The following is a 20,249-nucleotide window of genomic DNA, read 5'->3' as shown; positions in this document are numbered from 1 at the left end:
GGCAGACAGAAGTTTTTAAAGATTTTTATTCTTGATTATTTCTCTAAGAAATATGCCCCAAAAGGAAAAGAGGGGAAAAACAGTCATAATTACTTCGACGCATTTGATAGCGTGAGTGAGAAATGGAGGAATCGTGAAAAAAAATGAGCCTTCTGATATTCTTATTATTGATTGCTGATTCATAATAAAAAGGTTCGAAAATATATCCATTTGATAAAAATAAGATTTACATATAGGTTTTATGTTCATTGCTGTTGTTTAGTTTTGAAAAAAGCACCATAAAATATGCATAAATAATAATAATAAAAGAAACCATGTGGGAGTGGTCTCCTCGAAACTAGCTTGCTGTTGTTTCTAATGGCACTTGTCATAGACAAGCCCACTGACTAGAAGTCGGTGATTTTAAGCCAAGGATGCTCTTATTTCTTCAGTAGACAAGATTTATACGTGCGCCAGCCACCACACACACGGTGAGTCTTTGGCCGGCGGGGTTCGAACTTGCGACCCAAGGGATGCAAATCCAACGCCCTACCAACCAGGCTATCCCGGCCCTTAAAGTAGCTCGTATACTCTCAAATATAGATGTTCTCTCCTTTCATTGCATAAAAATTGTGAACTTTACGCATGGCCGTGAACGATTCAAATGTACAGATTTTTATTTTCGTAGTCCCGTTTTATACTTAGTAGAAAAAGATTTAAGCCAATATGTATTTTTTTGGGGGGGGGGGAGTGGTCTTGTTTTAATCGATTGAAGCCAAAATTCAACGCAGATTACAATTTTAATAAGTAGATTAAGTATAAAAATCTTTTATTTAAATCATTGCTTTTTTGAGTTATCTCTTTTGCCTATATGAGAAGGTACATATAGACAGACGGTCAACGCCTAAAAGATATGGTTCAAAATTGACAGAGTGTTTAATTCATTAAGTTCTTAGGCAGTATATAAAATTTTGCAGATCTTAATTGTCGTGAAGTTAAAATGTTCATTTGCACTTGTTTTCCCGAATGGATTTCGTCGAAAATTTGTCAGAAATCTACGAATTTGTTGTAAAAACCACATACCAAATTTCATTTGCCTAGTTCAAGCGTTTTTGAATTATCATGCACAGAGACATATAGATATAATTTAAAAAATGTTTTATTGAATATAGAAAGGTTTGAAACGTACAAAAAATAAAAAGTTTTAAGAATATCTTGTTAAGGACAGAAGAACGGTGAATTCGAGACCAGGTTCCACTGAAAATCGATCATGCGCACTACCTGATGCATGCTATACACTTTGAAGTCAAAAATTCTCAGGACAGTGTAATATAAAGCTTCGGAGAGGAGGGTTCAACTGAGCGATCATCCATGCCATCTGATTAAGTTCAAAATCTCTATATCCGCCCCAAAATAGCTCTAATGTGAATTCAAATGCTGTGCTGTCAAATGTAAAGTTGCTTCATTTATCTAAGCATGGTAAATGACTGCATTTTTGTATGGGAATAAGACGCAGTTAAGAGAGTAATTCAGTGAGAGTAGTAATAATAGAATCCAATTTTCAGCATTTATTATACTTTTTTTTTGTCTTGTTTCATGTATATATATAAGGAACATTTTAAAAGATATTTTATGCATTTCCTAATGTACCAGAGACTTGAAATGTTGCACTCTTGCGTGTTCTCGCTGTTTACACACTATTTTAATATTATCAAAATTTTTTTTACCTAATAATCGATTATTTTAATTAAACAATCATTCTAGACGCGTGGCGCTATCTGTTTGTAAATTAGTCAAAAAAATTGATTGCAATAAAAGCATTTATAAAAAAATATAAATTAGATATTAAAAATTAAAAAATAATCAAAGAATAATAATAAATAATTGCAATTGATTTTTATTTTTTAGTAAATTAGTAAAAATGTGTCTATAAAAACCTTCTTTTTTTTGCTATTTTTTCTGCTTTTTGAATGAAGGCATTCTATGACGATAAAATAATTACATAATCATAAGTATAAACATTTTTAATAAGACGGTTAATCATATCCGCGAAGTTTTCTACTTAAATTTATTTCAGTTATTAGCTAACTTATGCCGCGTTGTATACATTGTAATAGGAATTAGATTCTCCAAAAATGTCATTTTGTCTATGGAGTTAGCTCATTATTTAAATTCTTTACAACATCAAAATTCCCTAAAAGGCTGCGTTTTAGGGAATTTAGAACCATACGTTACTCATTAAAAGACAAATGGCTGTTTTAGGTTAAAAGTACAATGCATTCGTTTAATCATGAATCGATTTTCTTTATTCTTCTGCTTTTACAACATTTGTGGTAGCATTCAAGGTGCCGGATATTGGATTTTAATCTTTCAACGTCCATCTAATTTAAATATAGATTCATATTAAAATATTTCAATTGGAATTACTTTTGGAAAATATAAGAATATTTAGTATTTTATTTTATGCTGTTATGTTCGTATTAACAACGAAGGCAAATTATTCTTGTTACATTCTTGATTATGCAATCTTTTTTTCTGGAGAGTTTCCGAGAAAAAAAAATGTAGCTGTCCTTGAAAAAAAAAAGCTTTTTTTCTCCACATTTCGTTTTTGCTGTTTCCCATGGTTGGAAACTTTTTTCTTGTTAATATTGATTACCAAGGTTTTCTGCATTTTTCTTAATTCAAATGGAAGATTTTGGGTACTGTAGTTAAAAAAAATGACTGAAACATCTCATTTTTCACTGTCACATCTCACAACATCTGCGTGTTTCAAATTCCTTTGTTTTAGTTAAATGTAAAAAGATTTTTTTTTTTTTTTGCTTTGATCGTCATTCCTTTCTGCTTGTAACAATCACTTCTAACGTGAGCAAATGTAGAGTTGAATGAAATAAATTGAGTTTTAATTTTTGTTTTCTTAGATTACTATCCAATCGTGCCAGTTTCTTTCTTTCTTTTTACATTTTCATATAAGAAGTATAAAATATGAAAATATTGGAACCACCATAAAATTTGATTTAGATATCGAGATGATTCTTTTTCATTTCACATCTCCCAAAATTCGAAAAACCCATTTTTGAAGCTGTCTATTTGTCTACGAATACGATAACTGAAAAATGCCTTGAGTTAGAAAGATGAAATTTGGTCTGTTGTCTCTGCACTAAATATATGAAATTTTATCAATTTTTAAAATAAATCTACTTTTTACCTGTCCGAGAGTGCAAGTGAAGCAATAACTATATACGATAGATAGATAACATCTAGTATATAATTTTAGAATCCGAAAAATAGACTTGTATTAAATTTTGAACAAAATTTGCCAAAGATTTGATCTATAGTTATTCATATTCGCATAATGAAAACGCGATATCAAAAAGCGCAAGACTTAGATAAGTGAAATTTGGTATGTGATTTTTTAAAATCTAAAACTGTCATTCCATTTCAAATCTTTATTTCAATCGGTCGATAACAATTCAATGTACTATTTAGCACAAAACCTTCATGTGATGGATATTGAAAATAAAAATCCGAGCACTCCACGATGTACACTGCATTGTGTTTATCTGGACCTTCGAATATAAGCTAATTAATATTAGTAAACATTTGTACAAAGATTCAGCTACAGTGCAGACACCTAAAAAATTTTGAGCCAAATCCGACAAGGGGTCGAATATTTGTCGACCTGTTCTTTCAGATGCACGTAAGCTCGATAACTCAAAAACGCAATGACTTAAATACATCAAATTTGATATGTTATTTTGTAATTACAATAGTAGATCTACGACACATTTTAGCTTCAATCATCAGAGAAAAGACACTGCTAAAACGCATAATCAACTTCATTAAAAAGTCACCGAGAAAGTTTTGGGTAGACCACCCTCACTAGCTTGTAATTGAAGCAATTTTTTTTTTGTATCTGATGTATTTTTAAGATGTTTTCCTGTAAAAGTTCATGGATAATCGAGAGTTTCATATTTAGCACCATTCAACTTTTTCTATATTCTTAAGATCCATAGAAACATAGAGCTATAGAAACACGTGTACCGTCATTTACGGAAATGTTATGGATCTTGGCTTTCTCCACACAGCGAAGTGGTGCTGCCACTGACTGTCATCTTAAGAATCGAGTATTTTCAGAAACACTTCGTTCAATTTCAATAAAAATCGCCGCCTTACCTTCGAGCCTTCTACGGTCGGCCATGACTGTAGAGTAGCCGTGATGATCCAAGTGAGGTCCAGAAAGAAGTAAGTGGCGAGTAAATTGGTGTGGATGTTGTTTCTCAAGCATCGGAGATTCCTGCAAATGAAAGCAATGCATCAGAAAGACATTGCATTTGTTTTCTTCTACAGATGACACTGGTTGTCTGAAGAATGGTCTATTTTACGAGAGGTCAGATTAGGTAAATATGTTTCGAACTGAAACATTCGAAATATTCTTAACATTAAGAATATTTCGAATATTTTAATAATTTAAAATAAATGTGAAGATGGTAGAAGTAACTAAAACTATATCTTGGTTTGTAAGAAGGAAATTTTTATAAATTTTTTTATACATACGAAGAAAGAATCTTGAGGATTGGTGTTTCCTTAGTGATAAAATTCAACTTATAACTTTGAGAACAGAATTAAAAGATATAAATTCAATTTCATTTCATTTTGATTCTACGTGTGTGGCGCCACTTGTTATTGAATTTCAGAAAAAATAATTACGAAATTTTTTAGTGTTAATGATAATAATTTATAAATTAAAGATTCGCGATTTATATTTGATTTAATTACTTTATGATACAGCATGACGATGTCATTTATTTTTGAATTGGAGAAAATTTTAATGACAAGATCAAAAATTAATTAATTAATTAATTACTATTTGATCATTAATATAGTCAAATATTATTTCTACAAAAGGGATGCAATATTGTAGTGAAATCTGTAAAAAACTATTTCTCAGATGCCATAAAATTTATATTAAATAAATTATTTATAAAAATGAATTATTATATCAAAGACTAAAGATGAAAAAATAAATAAAATGAGAAAAATTCTTCCTTTTGTACAGTAGTAAAAACATGTTATTAAAAAATTGTTTGTATACATTTATTTTATAATTTCATGCGTCTATTTTTTTAAAAGTTTGGTAATCTAATCTTTCAAGATGGAATCTTTGAATACCTTGTTTTGAAGAACCAATGAGAAATGAAATTGTTTTTTAAACCATCATAATTTATGTCAATAAAAGTTATGACCTGATTTTGGTAATAAACTGACGCCTAAAAACGAGTTGGCAGTGCCTTTCAACTGCACTAAATTTGAAGATTAAAAAAGTAAAACAAATAAAATAATTAAAATAAAAAAAATTATGCTTTTTAATATACTAAAAAAAATTAAAAAACCTTTTTTAAAATTGTTTTATTTATTGTATTTCAACTGGAAATAAATAATTAGAGAATTAAGTCTATGTTTGGGTATATACCAAATAAACATTACTTGCTGGTATTCAAATATATGTACTAGACAATTTTAAAAAAGAGATTTACTAGACAATTTTAAAAAAGTTTTTTAATTCAATCTGAAAATAAATGATTAGAGAATTAAATCTATTTATTGGTATATACCGTATAAACATTCCATACTGATATTCTAGTTAATGTACTAGATAATTTTAAAAAGTTCTTTAGTTTATTTTAATATACTAATTAAAATAAATGAAAACACTTTTTAGAATTGTTTTATTAATTGTATTTTACCTGGAAATAAGTGACTCGAGGATTAAATCTATTTTTCGGTGTATACCATATAAATGTTCCGTTTGGTATTTTAGTAGATTTTCCTAGAAGATTTGCGGGTGCATCTTGTATTTTCTCTTTTCCGCCTTATCTCAGTCTCCGATTCTGAGAGCAATAAAATCCAAATAATTATAGCAATCCCAAGGACCACTTTATTTATGCAGGCAAATAATCTCTTTCTTCTGGAGTAGATGAGAAAGTTAAAGGAAAAACCACTTCCACTAGGTTTTTTTTTTATATATGTGTCGATCATGCTGCTGTAGTATAGCATTCAATTTTTTGGACAAATTCTTTATGAAATTTTTTTTTGTCCCAAGAAACAACTTAAAGATATTGCTATGTATTTTAGAACACCCTGCAATTTGTTAAATTTCTTAAACAGAATACTAATTTGGGAATAAATGGAAGTAGATTCTACATTAAAGAACTTTTTTCTTAAAAGTAATCTAGCAGTTCCATGTATCTTCCTGAACATACAATCAATGCTTTTATTTATAAAAAAAAATGTCATAAGATTCTTTTCAAATACTTCCAGTATGTTTAGATACATATAATATAAAATTTCGATACACATAATATTACACTTCAATTTTGAGAGTTTGTGAATTTTTGCAATAGCAATGTTAGATAAATACACCGAATTCCGGGACGAATAAAATTTATTAAAATATCAGAAATATGCAAAGCAACTGCAATTTTTCATTTTTTTTTTAGTTTTTAGGATTTTATTCCTATATTTTGAATGAAGAGGTTTATGGAAAATAAGGTAAAGGCTTTTCAATAAAATAGCTATCGTGCAATTCGATATATATATATTAAAGTTAACGATTTTATGTCTTTAAAAATGCTTTTAAAATGATCCTTAAGGAATATTTACTAGTTTTCAAATAGAGCTCTTGAAAAGGCCTTCCCTTGCCCCAGTGAGACAAACCGTGGCATCAGCAAATATTGGAAGGAAATTCTAAACTTATACGTATTTTATTGCGAATATCAATGAAAAAGGCATTTTCAGAAGTTTCGGTCTGGTGCCTTTTTCAGATATATAACATTATTCACTTTTTTACATCTTCTTTTCAGTATCGAAAAGGTATAGAAGAAGGAAATAAAATTTTAATTTTTAAACTAAAAATATAAATACCAATTTCTTAATTTAATGAAATGGAAGGATAAAAATGTTTCTATAATAATATGCTTTTATTTGGAGTTATTATGAAATTGGGAATAAGCTACTATCTTTGGTATTTTAATTCATTATCGAATTCATCATTTTTAATTGTTGCCAGATAAACTGCTTAGACTCCAGTAACTAATTACCCCAACTACAAACTCCAAATCACCGGGAGGCACACCGAAAAACTTGAATGACCGGATCGCCGGAACAGCAACACTGACGGGAACTGTGGTTAAATCCTAAGAGCCATCACCGGCCACGGTAAAACTCTTCCCTAAGGAAGCACGTCTCATCATCGATGGGAGGAGCCAGAGCTCCACCTTTTCGTGTACCAACAGGAGTGGTGAGAACCAACCACCATGCCAATAACTTCTCATCTTCCATTACGAGGTGCCCTCCCCGTGGACGTAGTGGCTAATTATGCAAACTTCTAAATTAGAATATTTTTTTAAATACTGTAATAGTGAATTCCTGTGCATTTAGTCTTATAGTAAATAAAGAAGAGAGCTTTGCAAGTATTTTAACGGATGTTGAATGGAGGTCAAATCAATGACATTCGGCATTGGCGACTATTCGGTGACTTGGCAATGAATTTGGCGTCAAAAATAGGGTTCTCAAATATACAAGAACGTTAGCGATATTTCCATTAAGAACCAAGATCTGAATCTTTCTAGAGAATTCGATATCCTGTTCCGGAGACTATAAAAATTGTCGAAAGTGTTAAACCCAATCAGTTGAATGAATTCTTTCTTTGAAGTGCTGATCGTGGAGTGAGTTTACAGTTGGGTATTTTGTAAATGTAATCTGTGTAATATCGTGCTGTGCTATTATTTTATTAGCTGTTTAAGTGTGTGTTTCTAATTTCTGCTAACGGTATATGCTATTGCTGTGTTTTGCTATCTGCATTTCATGCTTTCTTGTGAAACAAATCCTTTTATTTCGGGCTTGTTTGAACTTCTTATTGTACACCTACAGTATGGAGTTTTCTTAATAATATTTTTTCTGAACTCTTTCTAAACTCAGCTTGCCAAAAAAAAAAAAATATTTTTCTATTCCATACATTTGTCTACGTTAATGAAATAAACATACTGTACGGAAAAGTATTTTATATTTGATATAAAAAATGTTTCAAACTTTTTTGAAAATAATGGGTAAGTTAATAATTATAGATCACAAGTTTTGTTTGTCGCAAGTTGCTTAAGTTTTTTTTGACTTTTAATTTGTATTTTTGCTTTGAAAGTTTGATGTCTAACTTTTCATTTTACATGAAAAAAATCACTACCATTTTATATTTAATCAGACCAATATACTGTAGATTTAAAAACCATAATACTACCTATCTCAGTTTACAAGAGGAAGGCAAAACTGAAAGTGAACAAACATAGTGGAATGCTTTGACATTTCTAGATATACGGTCAGATATGGAGAAAATTTCCCGTGTCATATGACGGGAAAAAATTAACTTTTTTTTCCGTTATAAAAAATGATAAATGATGTTGTCGCTAAGTTTAAATTGATGCTATATAAACTGATGGGCTGTTTTTCAAATAAATCTATTAAAACTGCCACGAGTGATAGAAATATTTGTAAAAGGATCCACGAACAAGGCCGTGAGGCTAAAATTGCTCTTTCATGGATTTTGTGTGGAACGATGATATTCAACTGCGCCTCTATGACTCAGCTCTATTTCAAATTGTATTTATCTCAATATTTGGAGGTGATGGCCTCTTTGGAAATAAATAAGTTGCACTTTTTCATGATCAATTTAGATCGGTCAGACAATAGTCCTTTAATAAATATGTGCGAGTGAAAGTTATACGATAATTTTTCTGAGTAAATATAATAATATTGGAATAAATAAATATTAGAAATGACGGTTTCTGAGGAGGTCAATGAGCTGTATTTTCAGGATCCTATTAGAATGGTTCTGGGATATTTCTTTTGACAAGCTGTGCGAGTATCATATATAATGATTTTTGTATCTAAACGTACAAGTAAATATTGGAAATGGCGACCTCTGTGGAAATAAAGGAGCTACATTTCCACTCTCAACATGAAATGATTAGACTCTTTTTAGATGTTCGGGAAGTGAAATGGAACGACATTTTGCTGAAGCATATATCTAATCACAGTGGGGTCATGAGTTTGTTGTTAGAATAAAGAGGGCGGTACCCCGAATCTTGATATTATAAAAAGGTTATTTTTACCATGAATGCTAGAAAAAAATTTAACTTCAAAGAGATCAGATAGGTTTTTAGAGCTTCGCCAAAAAAGAAAATCCAATTTCTTCTTTTGACGTAGAAGGACCTCTATTCATCAACTGACTGGAATGGGATAAAAAAGTCTGTGACAGTTTAATTTTTCTTTTCTCATATTAAAAGTAAAAAAAAAAAAAAAATTGTAATCTTCAAACAAATCTATTTCAAGATTTTGATGGATCTCCATATTTCAAAATCTGAATTTTTTTTTTCGGCAACATTTTTGGAATGAAGTTTGTTACCGATTTGTGAACATAACTCAAAGAAAGCTTTGAGTTACAAGTCTGAAATGCGGATACGTATTTTTTTTTCTCAAAAATTGCAGATTTTTGCCTAGTTGATTTCGAAATTCGTTAAAGGAAAAATCTCAATTGCATAAAACTTAAATTCGAGAAACAATCTCAAAAAATTTTATTGAAAATTTCTGTTTTAACCTTTTCTAGGGCAGTGGGAAGTATGTTTCCCACCAAATTTATCAATCTTTGTATGAAATTATGTAGGTTGGCAAAAGTTCTGACAAATTTTTTTTAGAAAGACAGAAACTTAGATACTTCAGTTCTTTATCTCACATAAAATAATATGTCTTGATTTGCCACTTAATTATTAATTAACCAAATTAATTAATTAATCAAATTAAATTTATCTAATAAGCAAAATGAATCTCTTTTCTTATTCTAATTTCAAGCTTAAAAATATTTTAACATAATATGACTAGAAAAAAAATGGCCCTTTAAAGGGTTAAAATTCAAAAAATTACGTTTTTAATGATAACTGATTAATAACAGTGCATATTTTTCTTAAATGTTTGCTATTTTTTAAAAATATTTTTGTGTACTTTTCAGCAATGGAATTTATTGTTATTCAATTAAGTTGGAATTTTTATTTTTCTGTAAGATATTTAACAGCCCGATTTTTTCCCATTGTTTAAATCTAAGGAAAAAAGGTTTTTTTAATATCTTCTTAGATTGCCTGAATTATCGGAAAGTGAAAGAGTACCATAAAAATTAGAAAATAGATTTGCAAACAGTAATAGTTTTAATAATATTGACATTATGAGATTTGACTATATAGCGATGATTCATACACACAGTTTAAAAACAATCCGACTTCGATATCGGTCAAAATGTGATACTTGAAGATATTTTCTTGGAAAAATTAAGAACAATACATTTTGCATGCAAGATTTAATTGAAAGATCATTTGGTCATCAAAGGTGGTTGGTCTCCAATAAAAAAAGAATTCACCATAGCTTGGTCATCCATTTTTAGAAATTTTGTTAAAAGAGAAAGTTATTAGTTTAAGTGTCTTCACTATTAATAATAAAGGCGAATGCATACGTCTCTCTGAGTGTTAATTTGCTACAATCTAGACTATTTCACTTACAACTTCCAAAGGCTCGTGTTTCCTTTAGGAATTGTAAATATACACTTCGGAGCTGTGGAGCTTTTTGAAATTTTTAATTGATTAAAAGTTAAACAAAATTTTGGCGTTTTCCTGTGACAACTTCCGAAAATATTACAGTACAAAAATGATCTTGCATCCCCTTAAAATTAAAAAAAAAAATTTCAGTAATAACGTTTTTACTGCTTAATTTTTTCTATTTTTAAAATCTATTTTAAACTTATTTTACAAATTAAATTTTATTATTGAAATGAAATTCAAAACAGTTTTGCTATTAATATTTAATTTTAGATTTTTTTTTCAAATTCTTGATGATTAAGATCTGAAAACTTGGTTTATTTTTCCACATTGAGTAAGTTTCAATTGGAGGTATGCTTTTTATAAAATTCATGAAATTTGGCTTTACTTACAATCCAATTTAAAATAATTAATAATGAAAAATGTTTAAAGTGCATCTCTTTTTAATGAGCTCATTAAGGTTTATTTTGTATTGAAATATAATAATTTCCATTTCAAGTTAAAGTTTAAATGTTAAATGAGATGATAAAAAAAATTGATGAACAGTGAACAGAATGATGTGAAGCTTGTAAAATAGTAAACGTTACATGCCTATCGAAATTTGAAGATTAAAAATAGTTTCGAGAAAGCTATTTAGAGCAAGTCATATAAAATAATTTAAATGCAACTTCTAGCAACCATTCATCTAACAGCACCAGGTACCTAAAAACGGCTCGTCAATTAATAAGAGGAATTGTAAACTTATGTGAAGAAAGTTTGATGCAGTGTTTCAATTTTTGCCTTTTTCCCGGAATTGGAAGAATGCTTTAAACCGTGTTCCTGGAAATACTTGGAATATAAATGATGTTTTCTGTCAACAATAGGAAAAAAGGGTCCATTATAACTTAGTTACCAATCTTTCTTAGCAATTCTCGTTCGAAGAAAAATGTTTCACACGTTCAATATGACTTTAATAATAGGATTTTCTCTTTTTCAAATTCTGAAGGAGATTCAACCATTATTTCGGCTTTTCCTTTTATAGTAGAGATTATGCTGGCAACAGCTGGTGTATAAGAAGGTATGAAACAATGGCAAAGATATAAAACAAGTTGTTTTGTACTACGGAACGTAATAAAAATAAGCTGGGGAATGTTTCTGGGAGAAAAATACCCGGGACATAAAAACTTTAATTAGTCTAAAAGAAAGTTTTTGATTCATTAAATTGTTAGATGAGGGAAATGATCCACATAGTAGCGGGGATTAGTTGAAAAACTGATATAGTTAGAAAGGTTGCTTTTGTAAGTATTCTAATATATAACGCATTTTAGATGGTAATGTTTTTTAGTAGTTTATGTCATCTATTTTTTAAATGCTTAAATTTGTTATATTAAAGGTGGGTTTACACTCGGCTATTTATAAGACGGCCAGACGGCCAGCGAATGCGCAGAAAGGGATTGATTATGTTTGCATAATTTCCTAAAATAGATTTAGGTATTCTATACTTGGGATTAAATTGACGTTTTGGCGTCCCTTTTTATTTTTCACTGCGTATTGTATTAAAATGATGGATATTTATACGAAGAAACATGGTAAAATGAGAAAAAAAAGGTCACTATATCTAAATTTGGAAAACTATAGAAAAAAATGACAAATAAAATGAAAAAAAAAAAAAACATAACCTTGCATCAGAAAGAACAAAGAGAAAAAAAATGGTGGAATTAATTTATGATAAGTGATCTTTTTTCAAGCCACCCCCACCCCCCCACCCCCCGGCCAAATTCCCCAAACACATGCGCAGTAAGGGGGAAAAAATACAATACAGCGGCATGTTGTCCCGCCATGACAAGTACTTGTCATGGACCGAACCGCATGTTTCAGACTTTCTATGCATGCGCTGCCTATTGGCTGTCTTATAACTGGCCGAGTTTAAACCATACTAGGTATTTGTGGATTATACAAAATTACAGAACTGTTCAAAGAAAAAGCATTCGTTAGATCTAGTAATGCATAAAATTTGGTATTGGTTTAATGGTATTAGTTTTAAAAAATGGTTTCTTTTTGTGCGGTGTTGGCAACACTTGTGATTCATTTTCTTAAACTAGGTTGATTAATATCTAAGCTTTTTATATCAAAACAAATTCTTTTTAACTAAATATTTGAAGAAATTTTAGTAAATAATTTTTTTTTAAAGACGAACAGTGAATAGAACGGCGGACGTTATTTAAATGTCCACGTGTGTAGCAGTGAAAATTTGCACACAATTAAAACGTAGTAGTATGGAAAGGTTTTTTTTTATTTTTTATTAAATGAGGCGTACAATTATTCTCTGTGCTTTCCTTTAAGATTAAAAGTTGTTAAAGGAACTATGTTAGACTGGATCTATATCATACACAAATTTATATAAAGCAGTGATTATATTTATCCAAGGAAAAAAGTTGGGAAGTGTTGAAATTATAAGAAGCTGTTACAATCAAGGTGTTTTTTTTTTTTTTTTTTTTTACACGGTTATGATTTTTTCTTTAATGCATATCAAAAAATATCTTTTAGTGAGAATGTAGGTAATGTCGAACTGATTTCGATTTTAAAAGAAAATATAATTGATTTTAGCCATAATTACTTTATATACATTAGTAAAAAAAGCAAACGAATGTGCATGCTGGCGTTCTACATGGCAAATCATTTGATGTTAGTTACCAAATTTGGTATAAATATAGCTTGGAGGGTGGGATTGTGGGTTTGAGAACGAATTTTTTTTTTGAAATTTTAATTAATTAAAAGTGAGATTTTGAGGTCTTTATGTTTCTAAAATATTCTTGCATTGAACTAATTTTTTAAGTCATGTTTTTTTAAAATTTAATTTTTGCCGTTTTGATTGATTTTTTAATTAATTAAATTTTTTTTATTCTATGGCTTTTAAAATTTAATTTTTGCACTTTTGATTAATTTTTAATTAAGTAAATTTTTTTAATTCTATGTTTTAAAAATTAAAAAATTGCTCTTTTCGAAGATACGAATTTAATTGCCATACAATCCTTACATGATAATATTTTAAATAATTTTTTTGTATAATTTACAACAATAGATTTTATTGTTTCACTGAAATTAAAACAATTTCAACAATATTTATTTCAAGCGATTTTCCTTCGTTGTTAAAAGCAAAGGAAGAAACCTTCTGTTTTAATATCTGTTTAGTTTACATGAGAAACAGAAAAGTGAAATAATAGTATGTGAAAAACTAGAAGATAAATGAATCATGCAATTTATTTTGAATAGAACTCTTGATGTCATGGTACTTGACTCCATTGAGAAGGTTTATGCACACAATAAACGTAATAGTGTCGAGATTATTAAAATAAATGCTTTAATGTGTATCACAAATCGATGATTAAAATATTTTTGGGGGTATTAAGAATGTTGTTAAATATAAGTTTAGTTTAGTAATACTAACGTCCCGTTTTAAAGTAACACTAGGACTATTTTGGGACGGATCTCATCATTTTGAACCGCGTTCAGATGACGAGGACGACACCTGAGTTAGCAACCCCCTCTCCAAGCTTCCACACCACTTCAGCGGTAGGACCACTTCAGAGGGGGAGGGGGGGGGCAGGAATCGAGTCTTGAACTTGAAACTCTCCGGTTTCAAAGCCGAGGCCTTACCACTAGATTACTGCGGCCGATCCGTTGAAAATAAGAGATTTACCTGAAATCAAATACAACCAATACTCTCGGCAAACAAGGTGTCTCTAAAATCAGCTAATTTAAAGAATATAATTCAAATTTATTTCTAAATCTGACTACACTATCTCGATTCCATCTCATGATACAAATAATTTTCATAAATTTTGCGTCTTTCTTCTGAAATAATAGCATTCTGAGTTCAAAAGATAAAGAAATCAAAAATGTCAACCGATATTCTAAATTCAGGGAAATCTTTTATCATCAGTAAGGGAACAAATATAAATCTCCCTTTTATCTTAAAATAGTCGGGATATTCGACGAATCGAGAAAAGCGGAAATTAATTCTCTTCAGCCAGAGGATTTTTCCAAAATAAACAAAGTTCGAATTTCCTTCGATCCACAAGATCAATTCGAGTGCAAATGGTGCTTCTCAGTGCATGGCGGGGAAACTGAAAATTGGATGAAATTTAGAAAAAGAAAGGTTCAGTGAGATTACCTTTCATAGATTTTCTAAAATTCTAAAAATAATTTTACAATTCTACTTAAAAATATAATTGATGAAAATATTCCCCAAATTTATACTTTTAAACATGGAAGTGAAAAAAGTTGCCACAAGAAATGAATAGCTCCATTTTTACATTCTGTTACATAAAAAGAATTACTTTTCTTGTTTGCAAATTTAGAATTTTGCTTATACATTAAGTTCCTGATGTATTGTATATTTTTGTATATTAGATGGCAGAATACTATTTTAAGATTTTAAAAATGAATTGTCATTTGATTGATTTATTTAATTAAATTTTGAATCTATTTAAGAGGCGCCATTTGGAAATTAAATTAGAAAGGAAATATTTCAAGACCACATAATCGATATATATATAATCGTCCATTTTCGCCTGTAAAAACAGGAAAAGATTAAAAATATGACTGTCCCTTTTATCGGCGTCATTATCGGATGCGCAAATCTCAATTTCTATATTAGCGTCAAGCAACTGAACAATGCTTTTTTATTTTTAAAATGATTGATTTATTATTGTGCGAATGAACTTAAGTATGAATACCTTATATTTATGCTGATTCATTATATTCTCTCTTCACTGATCAAATTGAAGATTATTGCTAAAGTTTTCATTCAGCAATTTTAAAATTTTGTATTCGGAATTTCATTTCTTCTGCTAGTAGATTACTGTTTGTTCCAATTCGATTTTTGCGACCCATTCTGATTTGAACGAATGTGAACCTTATGCAGACAGAAGGTCCCATTGCAAGAATATAGAACTTACATGAGTACTTGCAAATAATATTTTTTTTGTTTTATTTTATAAACATTCCACCAATATTCATGACATTTTTTTTTACTATATCGTGAATATCTGTGATAATCACGTATGAGATATTATTAATTAAAGGATTAGTGATCGTTTTAGACGGTATATTTGCTACTATTTATAATGATGAATTATAAGTCAAATAGTAAAAAAGTTATTTAAACATATTTTTTTAAGCATTTTGATAATGAGTTTTAAAAATTGTTTTAATACATTTTATGTCCTGTTTTCATGAATTGTATTTTTAAAAAATTTATTTTATTATTTATTTTTCAGAATTCTTTCTGATGATAAACTCATTAAAAGAGAGCATAAATTTCATTTTATGATTGGCTTTTTAAATGATTAGAATCCTTTTGAATATGGAATTTCGGTGCACTTATTTGTTTAAGTAAAAAAAAGGCAAAAATTTAGAAAAGCTTTTAAACAGGAACATCATTTTTTTTATAGAACAGCCCTGGATAGACTGTATATTCCAGCGAAAGTCTGGGACAATCATGATTCTTATAAATAAATAATTTTTTATTAAATTTATAAAAAAATGTTTTTGAAACTTTCTCGTAAAAATTTGATGAGAACCTTACGAAAATCCATGCATCAGACTATAGATTCCTTTTTTTATGCCAATTCTGAGACAATATCACAAAAAACTGCCAAACATTTCTACAATCTTGAGAACAGAAAGAAAAGAGATTTTCATTCACTGATATTTGTATATATCATTGTTTATAAAAGTTGCACCGATGATAGAATCATACCAAAATTAAAGATTTATGTTACTCCAGAGATTCAATGCTTGAAGGATAAAGTAATGTTAAAAAAAAACCTGTCTTTTTTCAATTAACAAACTATGTCTCTATCAAACTAGCAAACGAAAAAAAATTGCCTTTCTGAACTAACAAACTATGTCGCTATGAAACTAGCAAAATAAAAAAAAAATTGTCTTTCTAAATTAACAAACTATGTCGCTATGAAATTAACAACAGAAAGAGAAATTGTCTTTCTGAATTAACAGACTATGTCTCTATGAAACTAACAAACGAAAAAAAAATGCCTTTCTGAACTAACAAACTATGTCGCTATGAAACTAGCAAAATAAAAAAAAATTGTCTTTCTAAATTAACAAACTATGTCGCTAGAAATTAACAAAAGAAAGAGAAATTGTCTTTCTGAATTAACAGACTATGTCTCTATGAAACTAACAAACGAAAAAAAATGCCTTTCTGAACTAACAAACTATGTCGCTATGAAACTAGCAAAATAAAAAAAAATTGTCTTTCTAAATTAACAAACTATGTCGCTATGAAATTAACAAAAGAAAGAGAAATTGTCTTTCTGAATTAACAGACTATGTCTCTATGAAACTAACAAACGAAAAAAAAATGCCTTTCTGAACTAACAAACTATGTCGCTATGAAACTAGCAAAATAAAAAAAAATTGTCTTTCTAAATTAACAAACTATGTCGCTATGAAATTAACAACAGAAAGAGAAATTGTCTTTCTGAATTAACAGACTATGTCTCTATGAAACTAACAAACGAAAAAAAATGCCTTTCTGAACTAACAAACTATGTCGCTATGAAACTAGCAAAATAAAAAAAAATTGTCTTTCTAAATTAACAAACTATGTCGCTATGAAATTAACAACAGAAAGAGAAATTGTCTTTCTGAATTAACAGACTATGTCTCTATGAAACTAACAAACGAAAAAAAATGCCTTTCTGAACTAACAAACTATGTCGCTATGAAACTAGCAAAATAAAAAAAAAATTGTCTTTCTAAATTAACAAACTATGTCGCTATGAAATTAACAAAAGAAAGAGAAATTGTCTTTCTGAATTAACAGACTATGTCTCTATGAAACTAACAAACGAAAAAAAATGCCTTTCTGAACTAACAAACTATGTCGCTATGAAACTAGCAAAATAAAAAAAAATTGTCTTTCTAAATTAACAAACTATGTCGCTATGAAATTAACAAAAGAAAGAGAAATTGTCTTTCTGAATTAACAGACTATGTCTCTATGAAACTAACAAACGAAAAAAAATGCCTTTCTGAACTAACAAACTATGTCGCTATGAAACTAGCAAAATAAAAAAAAATTGTCTTTCTAAATTAACAAACTATGTCGCTAGAAATTAACAAAAGAAAGAGAAATTGTCTTTCTGAATTAACAGACTATGTCTCTATGAAACTAACAAACGAAAAAAAATGCCTTTCTGAACTAACAAACTATGTCGCTATGAAACTAGCAAAATAAAAAAAAATTGTCTTTCTAAATTAACAAACTATGTCGCTATGAAATTAACAAAAGAAAGAGAAATTGTCTTTCTGAATTAACAGACTATGTCTCTATGAAACTAACAAACGAAAAAAAATGCCTTTCTGAACTAACAAACTATGTCGCTATGAAACTAGCAAAATAAAAAAAAATTGTCTTTCTAAATTAACAAACTATGTCGCTATGAAATTAACAACAGAAAGAGAAATTGTCTTTCTGAATTAACAGACTATGTCTCTATGAAACTAACAAACGAAAAAAAATGCCTTTCTGAACTAACAAACTATGTCGCTATGAAACTAGCAAAATAAAAAAAAATTGTCTTTCTAAATTAACAAACTATGTCGCTATGAAATTAACAACAGAAAGAGAAATTGTCTTTCTGAATTAACAGACTATGTCTCTATGAAACTAACAAACGAAAAAAAATGCCTTTCTGAACTAACAAACTATGTCGCTATGAAACTAGCAAAATAAAAAAAAAATTGTCTTTCAAAATTAACAAACTATGTCGCTATGAAATTAACAAAAGAGAAATTGTCTTTCTGAATTAACAGACTATGTCTCTATGAAACTAACAAACGAAAAAAAAAACTATGTCTCTATCCACATATAAAATTTGCTTAGAGAATTAAAAGCTCTGACTAAGATACGGCAATCACACAGAAAAACTGTTAAACATGTTTATGCATTTGTATTTGCTTTGATTTGTTTGATGTTTGTAAAGATAAAATTTATCAATTCCGGTCCACTTTCTTCCTGAAATACCAGAAATACGAAATTTGGTACATTTGCATATCATCGATGGCAACACACTGTTTTAATCTTTTAGGAACTTTATATTAGTTGATTGTTAATTTATATATCGATTCTGTATCAATGACCCTACGAGGTAGTGAGTTAGAGCAAATTTTTTTTAAAGATTCTATAATATTTATGGTAATAAATTCTAAATTAAAATAAGAAAGATAATAATGACATTAAGAAATTTTTTGTATCTCAATCAAAGTATTATTGGAGCACAAATGTGATCCAATTTAATTTTTTGTTGTAAAATTTATTCCCTAATAGTACTTACTTAAAGTGCAGAAAAATGGAGAGGGCAGCTGTTAGCGCCAACAGAGACATGCCATAACCAACGTAGTAAATAGTGCCGGCCTCTTTAATGTCCCAGAGTACCTGTTAAGATCAACGATAAAAAAGTGATTTAACTTACATACTACACAGTAATAAACTTAAGAAAAGCTAACTAAGAAAAATAAAAACAGTTTTAACCTGTGATGGTACATCCTTTAAAACTTACAAATTTGTAAAAAAGTCATTTAATTTTATTTTAATAAACCTATTTTCTTATTACCTGACATAATGCTTTTGAGGGTGAAAGTCAGGAAGCTTTATTATTTTATTCTTATATTCTCTTCCTTGTCATGGGGGTGGGTGGGTGAGCACTACCAGTGTGAGAACATCTCCTAAGTAAGCAGGTTTTAAGCTCTTTTGTCTGTACAATAATAGTGATGAGACTTTTTGATGACTCTTTTGTATATTTCATGTAACCTTATTTAATATTAATAATTGAAAATAAGTAAAAAATGTTAGGAAAAATTTAATTTAAAATTTTAATTTATTTTAAGCTTAATATCTACATTTTTTCCAAAACCAGCGTGCTAATCTGTAACACTATTGGCACTGCTTCTGAACCGTTGGGTTCCCTACCTTTTTTAGGACTGAAAGACATATAAAATAATTTCGTATTCAAACAATGCATACAAATCTTTATTGATATCGCAACTTCTAATTTTGATTGCTGATCAAGGTATCATTGCAATCAATATTATGCAACATTGTATAACATGTAAGAGAAATTATAAAGGTTTTCAAGTGAACAGCAAGTCAATATATGCAACACAGTTGACTTGATCAGAAGTTGCGATATCAATAAAGATTTGTCTGCATTGTTTGAATACGAAATTATTTTATATGTCTTTCAGTCCTAAAAAAGGCAGGCAACCCAACGGTTCGGAAGCGGTGCCAATAGTGTCACAGATTAGCACGCTGGTTTTGGAAAAAATGTAAATATTAAGCTTAAAATAAATTAAAATTTTTAATTAAATTTTTCCTAACATTTATTTATTTATTTTTATTGAAGTCAGTAATTATTATTAAACTTTTGGAGTCGGATGTTTACTTTCATTTATTATTCCAGATTGCGCATTATACTATCGGAGGTTGATTTAAATAAGATATGCTGTTTACAGAGTTATAAAGAATCGCAGTTAAGTTTTGAAAAAAATGAATTCATACAATAACAGCTTTTATTTCTTGAAGCTGTAAGACTAGCATGTTTCGTATTTAGAGAATAATCATTCTCTTGA

The 20,249-nt window shown here is 29.1% G+C and overlaps 1 protein-coding gene across 1 annotated transcript in view; it reads right to left on the bottom strand.

Moving 5' to 3' along the window:
• The window catches only part of LOC129965694 (diuretic hormone receptor-like), an 85,385-nt gene that overhangs the window by 18,843 nt on the left and 46,293 nt on the right, over window positions 1-20,249 (bottom strand). Inside the window, exons 4-5 of the mRNA XM_056079803.1 lie at window positions 18,956-19,056; window positions 4,153-4,273 (exon numbers count right to left, since the gene is read on the bottom strand). Of these exons, the coding sequence (XP_055935778.1) occupies window positions 4,153-4,273; window positions 18,956-19,056 (222 nt within the window). The remainder of the gene's footprint in view (window positions 1-4,152; window positions 4,274-18,955; window positions 19,057-20,249) is intronic.

The sequence above is a fragment of the Argiope bruennichi genome, chromosome 4 (assembly GCF_947563725.1).
Source record: "Argiope bruennichi chromosome 4, qqArgBrue1.1, whole genome shotgun sequence".
In the NCBI taxonomy this organism is placed as follows: domain Eukaryota; kingdom Metazoa; phylum Arthropoda; class Arachnida; order Araneae; family Araneidae; genus Argiope; species Argiope bruennichi.
The sequence above is the reverse complement of the archived record's forward strand: the minus strand, read 5'-3'. Positions and strand labels throughout refer to the sequence as shown.